General features: G+C 39.5%; 1 protein-coding gene across 1 annotated transcript; it reads right to left on the bottom strand.

The window, feature by feature from the left end:
- Positions 1-336: 336 nt before the first annotated feature.
- On the bottom strand, positions 337-8,414 carry LOC111592385. The gene is made up of 6 exons (XM_023304560.2): positions 7,530-8,414; positions 1,737-2,157; positions 1,595-1,680; positions 1,295-1,378; positions 567-817; positions 337-500 (listed from the first exon to the last, which is right to left on the bottom strand). Exons 2-6 carry the CDS (start codon positions 2,149-2,151, stop codon positions 374-376), a joined length of 963 nt encoding a protein of 320 aa, XP_023160328.2. The 5' UTR covers positions 2,152-2,157; positions 7,530-8,414; the 3' UTR covers positions 337-373.
- Between the last annotated feature and the right edge of the window lie 1,536 nt (positions 8,415-9,950).

The raw sequence follows: 9,950 nt of genomic DNA, 5'->3' as shown, positions 1-9,950 counted from the left end.
CTCACTTGACTTGACTTGACAGCTTAAAACAGTTCGAAAACAAAGTTTAGTTTTTTATGAAATAAAATATATAAAATATAAACATTATAATTAATACGCATCAATTACTATTTAACTTTCAGTTTATGTAAGACTTTGTTTCGTGTTTAATTTTTCTTTCGCAGTAAATTACAGAGAAATGGCGCGTTTTGAGAAACGCAAATCGTTATTGCAATCGCATAAACATTTTAAATAAATACAAAATTTAAATAAATAATATAAATAGCTAAGACCTAGTTTGAAGTAAGCACATAAATTAATTTAATTTAATAAGTTTAATTTACTTTAAGTCGTCCAGTCACTGTGCAATCAACTCGTAGCAATTCGCCACGCCTTAGACCTCATTGCACTCCAGATACAGCTGACGGCAATCAAAGCCGGAGCGCCCTCTGCGTCCAGCATCATACAGATGCTCGAAGCTGGTATTGCTGCTGCGGCCCAGCATGTAGCTGGTGGCATAGCTGTATAAAAGAGGGTTTACATACATATAGTTATTGGTGAAGCCGGCATAGATTAGATGAACTTACGATCCCAGTTGGCAGAAGATGCTGCTGCCGCCAATTTCGCGCACGCAGTCCGTGTTGGCATCGCACATGTAGCGCTGCATGCACTTATCCTCCGCGTTGCGGTAGGTGCGAACGTAGCCCTTGAGCAGCGCAATGCCGGCGACGGCTGCATCGCTAACCGAGTCACGTTTGCCAAGGGAGCGGGCGGTAAGCGAACGGTGCGAGAACGAGGTCTTCAGAGCGTCCAGCAGATTCATAACGATCTGTATGAACTGTGAATGGGAGCGTCGAGAGTTGGTACAGTGTGTTGGCAAGGAGTGTGTGTGTATGTAAGGCGCGGTAATAGGGAAGCATTAGTTAATTAGTTTTGTGCCAATAACTATATATATATATATGAATTGCAGTGTAAGTATGTGTCTGTGTATGTGTGTGTGACGTGTATTCTGTGTGTACTTTAATTTACATTGGCAACACTATGCAACAAGGCAAAGCTGATGTTAAGTATGTATTAAAGGTAAAATTTTATAAACTTTCAACTGCACGGCAAGTCGCTGACAAAAGCTGCTTGATTTCATGAGTGGCTGTTGCGAATAGAGTTAACTGCTTGCATTCCAGGCACACCGTGAACTGCTTGAAACTTTGGCCAATCCACAAGTAATAGCTGAACTTATTAAAACATGTGTGCGCCTTTGTTTTGTTGCATAGTGCCTGCTCGTTTGGGTTCGGTGTGTAAGCAATAATGGTTTTACCTCGCCAGCTTGCTTGGCCATCGAGTTGACTTGATCTGGATCTCTGGTGCCCAGCACGGATGACAGCACAGCCGCCAAGATGCCCTGTGCGAATTAGTTTTAGGTTGAGGAACAGTAGGAAATAAATACATAATACGAAACACAATAAACAAACAAAAATAAGAAGAGAAAGAAACCAATTACCAGATGAGTATAAATATAAGTATAAAACTAACTGAAAGCGGCCAAAACACACCTCCAAGCAAATGGCACAAAAGCAAAAGAAAACAGCTTAAAGACTATGACGGAAAGGCCAATTACCTGCATGGGAGAACCGCCGTTGTCGACCTTGTCGATGCCGTCGCTGGGCGCGCCGCCGCCCAAAAGCGTGTTAATGATGCGCAGGCCTAAAGGAGAAAAGGCAATCAGCTGTATTGTAGTGTGTGCAGTTTGTGACACCTACCCATGGAAATGACATTGGCCCAGGGACTGCCACCCAAGCCAATCGAGCTGTCTACATCCTCGGACTTGGTCGGCGCATTGGCGGCTCCATTGAAGAACATGGTCATCACCGTGGACAGCATGTTAGACCAGGTGAAGCCACCAGGTCCGCCCACGGTCTCCTGTATCTGATTGCCCTCGATATCATCCTCGATGTCATCCAGCGCCACCTTTTTGGAGGCATTCGGCTTCACGGCATACTTGCGTCCGGTGCTCTCGGGCCGATAAACAGGCGACTGCGATTGAGACTGGGACTGGGACTGGGCCAACTGTCGCTGGTAGAGCTCCTGCTGGGGAAAGGCGTAGGTGAGCAGCAGGCAGTTGCTAGCCACTATGAAGAGCAGCAAGTAGGCGTGTAGTTTGCGTTGATTCAACATGGCGCTCTGTTTGCAAAATAGAAAAGGAAATAAGCGGATCAAGTTTGTGTCTTCAGTCTTTCGTTCGCGCATTTCAAATTTGTGCGAGACCCCAATAGCAAACACTTTCACATAACGGGTTGCTTGAACCTGCGCACGATTCGGGCATGCAAATGAGTCCGCTAAATGTAATTGAACAGCGATTGATCAACAAAAAAGTGCCCACTGTTCACGTGCAGTTACATGAAACAGTTGGCCTAAATCATGCGCCGGCTGCATGCGTGTTCTCATTTCCCCCTTCGTCAGATGATATAATACAAGAGTCATACTAACAATTGAAATGCCCAAATATATAGTTTTGAATAACAATCATAAACAGAATCCATTGTCAGTGAGAAATCGTAATGAATTCACACGCCAAATCTAAGCTTCAATGGAAGTAGAAAATATGAAAGTTGTCGAGCGTAATTAAGTTTAGAGCGAACAACTTCCGAATTAAAAGAAAAAAACAAGTCTAACTGCGCGCAATTAAAGCGCCAGTGTCTCGGTCATGCCGAACCTGTTCCCCAGTGGTAGAGGCCATATTAGAGAGCAGCCAAGAAAGCGACCAAATTGTTGAAGACTGGCAAGTTCGAGGCAAGACAATACCCAAACAAAAACATAAAGCTTCACTTAGAGATATATATACACTGAGTATGTAGGCAACATATATTAAGTACTTGTTAGGCTCAAAGTAAGAAAGCCGCCGTGAGAGGTGGCAAAATGCAATTAGAGTCATAGAGTAAGACTTCCTGTAACTGGAGCTTAAACATATATATAACAGACACACTCATACACACACACAGATATATATTTATGTGTATGGCTCAATATTCAAATAGAAAATTATCTGAGACTTCTTAGCTGTGTGAGCTAGAGCTATAATCTTTCAGTCTCAATTATCAGTGTGTTTAGTTTTTCTCAGCTCCAAGAACCAGTTCAGCTGTAGCGGTTCTTCCACAGACACATACAGAGAGATGTCATGCAGCATATTACCGTTAAAATATCATAATGAGTGTGCAGCAGCTAGAGCCGCAAAGAATGCCAATAGCTGACCATGCCGCCTGGCACATGCGATTGGGATTGCATTGATTTCCATTTAATTGCCCAACAACCTGTTCTGCGCGCAACCAATCTGAAAAACAGGCCAACATAATGGGTCAGCAGCAGCTGGCACTTCTGCTCTGCTAACGGCTATCAGATTTGCCATAGAAATGTAAATTGTTTTAACCGGCGATCATTAATCAACGAGCGACACAGTTCAACTCAATGTGGATCGCTTTTATAATTATTGCGCCTATGTAAATTTAGAAAGCTGTTAGGAACGTGCAACAGCACTTTGCAACGGTCAGCGTGCTCCATGGGAACGTGTCTTCTTCTCTGTGCTCTATCTGTTGGAACGTGAGAACGCATGAATCTGCCTGGATCTCTTGAGAATCTCTTGAGATACTTAAAAAGATAATGCACATATTTTCAGCATATAAAAGAAATATTAGTATCTCTAACTAATATATATATATATATATTTTAATTAAACTCACAGTTAGACCTTAAATATCTCATGTGGATCATGATATAATATTCTTATAGCATACATTGCTTTGCTTCTGTAATTAGCGTTTTATACGCATCAGCGCTTTTGACATGATATATATTTAGCTTGCATGTATATATATGAAAATTAATTGAATTTTGATTGGGGTATTGTGGCTAACTATGTTATATGGTTAATATTTTACTCTCTTCGCAGCCAGGCACGCAACTCTTACTTTCACGGCCAGCGACAGCAGCAGCCATTGAAGAAGTATTTGCTTTATTTGAACCAACAAACATAACTGTAACCAATAGTAGAAATACTCTTCATAAATGCGTCGACTAACCGCAATTAAACGTATTTTTTATATTTTATAAATACAATGCCAAATTGACTTGGACACAGAAAATTAGAAAGTGTAAAAAATAAACCGCAAAAAACGAAGCACGCGCTAAATGCCAAATAACGGGAGTTAGTTGGTGAGGGCTGGGTGTATCCAGGTGTTAGCTGGCGGTTCTTTGGTCAAATTACATTTTATCCTCTTGCGTCGCTTCGATGCGCGTTTCATTTTCAATGCGGTCGGAAGCTAGGCACGGTCCAAAGTCGAAGCTGAGAAAGTTTCTTCGTGATTTGCGACTCGCCTTATAAATTTCCTTTGCATAAGCATCCATTTATATATATATCTGAATATATAAGCATGTGCGGTTAGACGCTGAATCATTCTGTGAGAGCAAGATTATCTTACAGTGGTTGTTGTTGTCGCGGCTCATTTTCGGTTAACAACAGCACAGCGCTGTCATCGACTGGTTTTGCGCCAAGAGAAACTCGAATGTGAGTTTTGTGTATACGAAAACTCGCGTGTGCTTTGTGGCGTTTCACTTTCTTTTTGGCCAAGAATTCGAGTACCTTCAGGTTTATTGACCACAAAAAATACGTATAGAAAAAACTAAAAGTTAGTCAGGCGAAGGCGTAAATCCCGTTTGTAGCTAAGCCTTCCGCTGAACTTTCCAGCGAGTTCGCGTCTTAAGTCTTTTGTTGCGCTCAATGGCCAATTGACGCAGTACGACGTGCCCAACCTAACGGCACACTGTGTCGCATTTAAATTCGGTTGGGAAAATGTGACATTTCTTTCAACAGTTTTGATGGGCTATTTGGTAACAGGTGCCAACGGGTTTCCAATGCAACAAATTATGCAATGCGCTGAGCATAATCGAAGAGCCCTTTCATATATATAAACACATATAAATATATTTATATATTTAAGATTAGGCCTTGCCAAGATTAAAGGAAAGTTGCATGTGTCATGCAACAGCTGCAGCAACTGCATTTGCAGCAAGTTTACTTTTACCTGACCCCAATGGGCACATCACACTTAAGCGTCATGAAAGCAGAACCAATTGCAACTCTTATTATTATTATTATTATATTTTTTGTGAATTATATGTACAGTTGCACTCGAAGCCCAAATTGCAGCTGTCACGATTTGCTAGACAATTGACAGAGTGTGACTGTGAAGATCTTCAAACTACAAATTATAAATATAAATTAAAATAAATTTGCACATTCTGCATAAATTGAAATCGAACTATATATGAATTCAATTATTGCTTTTGAAATATATTATTCAATAATATTATGATATATATTATTATAAAAGTCAATGATATAAATCATATAGTACTTTTTATTTATAATTCTATATATATATAAAAAGCTTGAACACAAGCTATGCTTCACTATATAAATATATATTTTCTATTTTATTTGCCAGAATATTGTTTCAGAAAACTACATTTTTCTCATAGAAATCGTCTCTGAATTTTCTATGAAATACAAAGTATATAAAACTATAATTAAATTATTTTAAAAAATGTCTTTAAATATTTTTATTCTATGAAGTATTATTTGCTATTACTAAAGAATATATATAAATTATACTAAACTTTTATATATTTATTTATTTACTCCTTATATACATACTATTATACTATATATATATATATATATATATATATATATATATATATATACATATAGTTCATGTTCATGTATTTTAAACATTTTCAATAGCTTTCAATTATTTTGTAATTATATTTTGCCGGCAAATTATGATTTTCTTCTGTGGCTTTTATAATAAATATTATTAGGCTACGCAATTGTATATGCCTCGTTTAAAATCTCATTGAAAAAGAAATATTTTTCCATATTTATAAATAAATGTACTATCTAAAGGCAACAACACTTGCTATAAATTTAGCAGTTGGCCAAATTGATTGAACACGCTTTAAGCGTCTTGAAGAAAACTTTCACCTCCAACTGGGCAACAACAACAACAACAACAGCGGACCATGTTGACAAAGTAGAAGCCGCAAAATGCCAAAGAAACGAACAACAACAAAAGCCACAAACAAATGTCTTGCATGAATGAAAGTTACAAAAAGACTTGCTTTAGCCTGCGTCAGAGGGGCCTGAGGTAAGAAGTAAATAAATAAATGTATATAAATATATATGGAAGTCAAAATCATGGAGTTTATATGACAAATTGAGCAAAGCAATGTGGTTGGAAAATGGGTTAAGGCATACGACAACTAGATATGTTTAGCAAGTGAAAGAGAGAGACAGTTTGCCTTTTATGGGCAATTAATAATGTATAAAACAAACATTGAATTCAGCTTTGGAGTCAAATCAAATACGCAGCCTCAAGCAAGGCGTTAATTGGCATGCCAAAAGAGCCACAAAAATGGGCTCACATACACATATATGTGTCTGTATATTTTATGTTATATGCATAGACTGTGCTGCTATTAAGGTGCGGGCTTTGAAATTCTTTTGCCACACATTTGGGTCAATGGGTGGCCCAAAAAGTGGCTGGCAGTGCAGCTCGATGTTTGCGGCTTGCCTCAATGCACCTTTCCATACGGCTGTCAATGCGTGCGCCAGTTACAGACTGCCTCTCCCCTGCTTCTGGCCAGTCCATAGCACGACCAGGTGCTAGCTCGTCTGCCTGTCTGTCCGATTCTTTAACTCCGTTGCGTGTGCTTTGTTTGCTTTGGCTTTTTCATGCAAAGTTGCTAACTCGCTTAACGAAAAATTTCTTGCTGGCCACTTTTAAGAATTTTATGCTTCAGGTTCTGTTATTTCGTTGACCTAAATATTCGTCTAGCATTTGCTGTTATTTCTCCCAGTTGCACAAATAGTCGGCTTATCGATTTGGCTACATATTATGTGTGGCTAGCTATCAAGATTACTCGTTCCAAAGCTGATTAGTTGCCTTCATTTTCAATGAAGTATTGTGAACAGCAACTGACAAAATGCCAAATGCCAATCACACATGAAATTAAATATCGGCCCACTGCATCTAACTTAATTGGACTACAATTCAATATGAATTGGCATCCCAGAAATCATAAACTAAATAATTAGGCTTTTCCTTCGATTGCAAGCAAAACAATTGGAGTTGAGGCTGAGTTAGTATCACAATTTCACGCAGCTCTACATTTCATTATCGAAGAAACTGCCAGGTATTTAAATTAATAAGATTAAAATGAATTGTTTCAATTTATATCAGAATAACTAAACGTGGAGAGTGCAGAAATACATAAATACAAATAATATTTAGTTGCAGTTTGACATTTCTCAAAGATATATTATATATGCTGAAATTGCCTGTTAAGACTGACTGTTCTGCAACTAAATCATTTCTGTTCAATAAATGTCTAAATGTCTAAATGTCACACATCAGCTAACGCGAGGGCTTACTATGCTCATGCATTCAAATTTAACATTTTCTAGAAAAAAATATATAGCAATTTGTATTGCTGCTTACCTGTGTGTTTCTGCTTAGCGCAGGCTGCTCAAATTAATTAAAAGTTGCAAGTGTTGCACAGGCTTGTTACGATAACGAGACTCACAGGGATCACGCAGCTTCGTTCACTCGCTCGAGATTTCGTGGCGCACGATTTGAGTTTCTCACGCGATGGTCGAAAAGGCACAATTCACCTGCAGCACTGCAATGGAGCACCACGGCAATAGTTCGAGTGTAATGTTATTTCTTTGTCTTCTCTTTTATTTTATTTGCTTTGCTCGTTGGCCGACAAAACTTTCGTTTGCTTCGAGATTTCACTACGCGTTTGGTTGTTGCTGCTGCTGCGGCTGCTGTTGACGTCTGAAACGGCGATCGCCTTGAACTTGTCTTTTTATAGCCTGACCCATTTTCCAAGCCGAAGAAATGCAGCGAACCAACCGCGCAGCCGCAGTTGGCAGCAAACTCCACGAGACACGCAACATGTTCAGCTGCGAGCGTGTTGCGTCTGCGTTGATGTCTGCGTTGGGTTCGAGCGCGTGTAATTAGCTGACTTCTTTTGCACTGTTGTTTATTGCCTCCCCTTTTGCACTACCTGTACGTGGGTGATTTACCGTTTACTTGCCTACCTGCTCAGCTCATCTTAGCCAAGGTTTCGTTTTCATTAGCCGCCGCTAATTCTCCTTAAGCTGTATTTCTGAAGTGCGCACAGCAGCTTCCGAGTCTCTTTGTTCCCTCTTAACGACTTCGTACACATTACTCAGCCGCCTTTTGTTGGCAGCAGACCGAAACTAACCTTGACTAGGATAACTTTTACAATGTTGACTGCGTCAATGATGACTGATTAAGTTGATTCATGGGTTAAACACAGACAAATTTCCAAAAAGATAAAATAGTGGCAATTTGTTAACAGTTTTAAAGAAATGTGTTTCAAATTTATGGATTTATGTGGATCAGCAAACAACTTTAAGAGTCTTTGTTTACATGTGTATTGTACCCGATACTTGAATTACTTAAAAAATAAAATAAGAAAAATTCAAACATAAAAACATATTTAAATTTCCATATTCTACTTTTGTTTTACATGCAAATGAAATATCTCAGAAAATTGTAATAAAATCTGTTTTAGTTGAAAGTTTGTTAAAAATGCGATGAATGTGCAAAAACAATTCAACTGAATGAAATGCGAAAACAATATAAAGGATTTTGTGAGCTAAGAAAGAATTTGGCCAATAGCAAAACAGAAGAAACGCAACGGAATAGTGCATACGTATGTGTGTGTGTGTGTGTGCTGGGTGGTTAAGGTGTCTGTATGGTTGGGTATATTTGCCGAGGGCTGCTGGTGCTGCATACAAATGTTGGAAGCCATGAACTCAATCTGGCCCTCACATGTTTTTTCGTCTACTTTTCTGTTTCTTCTACATTTGTGTCTTCTTGCTCTTCTTCTTTTTCGTGTTGTTGCCCCCAACAGCGGCACACGTGCAAAAAAGTTAAGCCGTTCGAGCAAAAGTTTGCCAACAGTCAGACGAACGGACAGAGTATTAGAGAACCCCTTCGAGCTCAAATCTGGAAAGTAGCTGAGCACCAGAGACAAGCCAAGAGAGAGAGAGAAAGGGGGCAGCCAATAGCGGACAGAGTGAGAACACAGACACAGACGTTCGGCAGCCAGTTGCATTTGTATGTGTTTACATTTAGTTGTATTCGATTTGCATAGCAGATTTAAGACGAATTAGAGAGGGGGCACAGAGCTGGGTTGGCTTGCAACCCAAATCAATGCCAACTCTGCGGGCAATCAGCATACTGAGCGGGCAGGTGGGAGGGGCCGATGCTTAAACGCCTTCCATGTTGGTTATTAAGTGGTCTTAAAGCCGATTGGTCAAGTGATGTGCTGCCAGTGGCTGTGCTTATTGAATAGATGTGCTTGGATTTATGCAAATCCCAACTACAGCACCTGGCCAGCTGTCCAATTGACCTGTACCTGCACAGTTTGCACTCGTATATTTGCACTGGCTAAGCCTAATCCGGGCATAATTGTTCAACATTCGTTATCTAAACTGTGACTGCTACAGTGACAGCGACAGTGACTGCTGCTGTAACTGTGACTACCCCAGCAGACTCCAATCCATGGATATGTTCAAAGCTGTTTGTTATTTATCTTTTGTATTTGCATTTGCTCTGCACATTAGCGTAATTATTTCTATGTGTGTGTGTGTGTGTGCGTGTGTGCGTATGCGTGTGCGAAAACCCGTTGCCAACAACTGTCTAAACATTGGCGCACAAATTAGTAGCTTATCATTTGTTGTGCTTATTGACTTTGGCATCCATTGCCAGAATTATGGTTTACAATAATTCAATTGCTTTGGCCCAACTGATGAATTGTGATTTAATTACGCAAATTATTAGCTAAGTTATGCTATATAAATGATACATATATTTTTGTAATCT

This window comes from Drosophila hydei, unplaced genomic scaffold (assembly GCF_003285905.1).
Source record: "Drosophila hydei strain 15085-1641.00,03,60 unplaced genomic scaffold, DhydRS2 tig00000063-arrow-pilon, whole genome shotgun sequence".
NCBI lineage: Eukaryota > Metazoa > Arthropoda > Insecta > Diptera > Drosophilidae > Drosophila > Drosophila hydei.
This window is presented reverse-complemented; position numbering and strand designations above follow the sequence as displayed.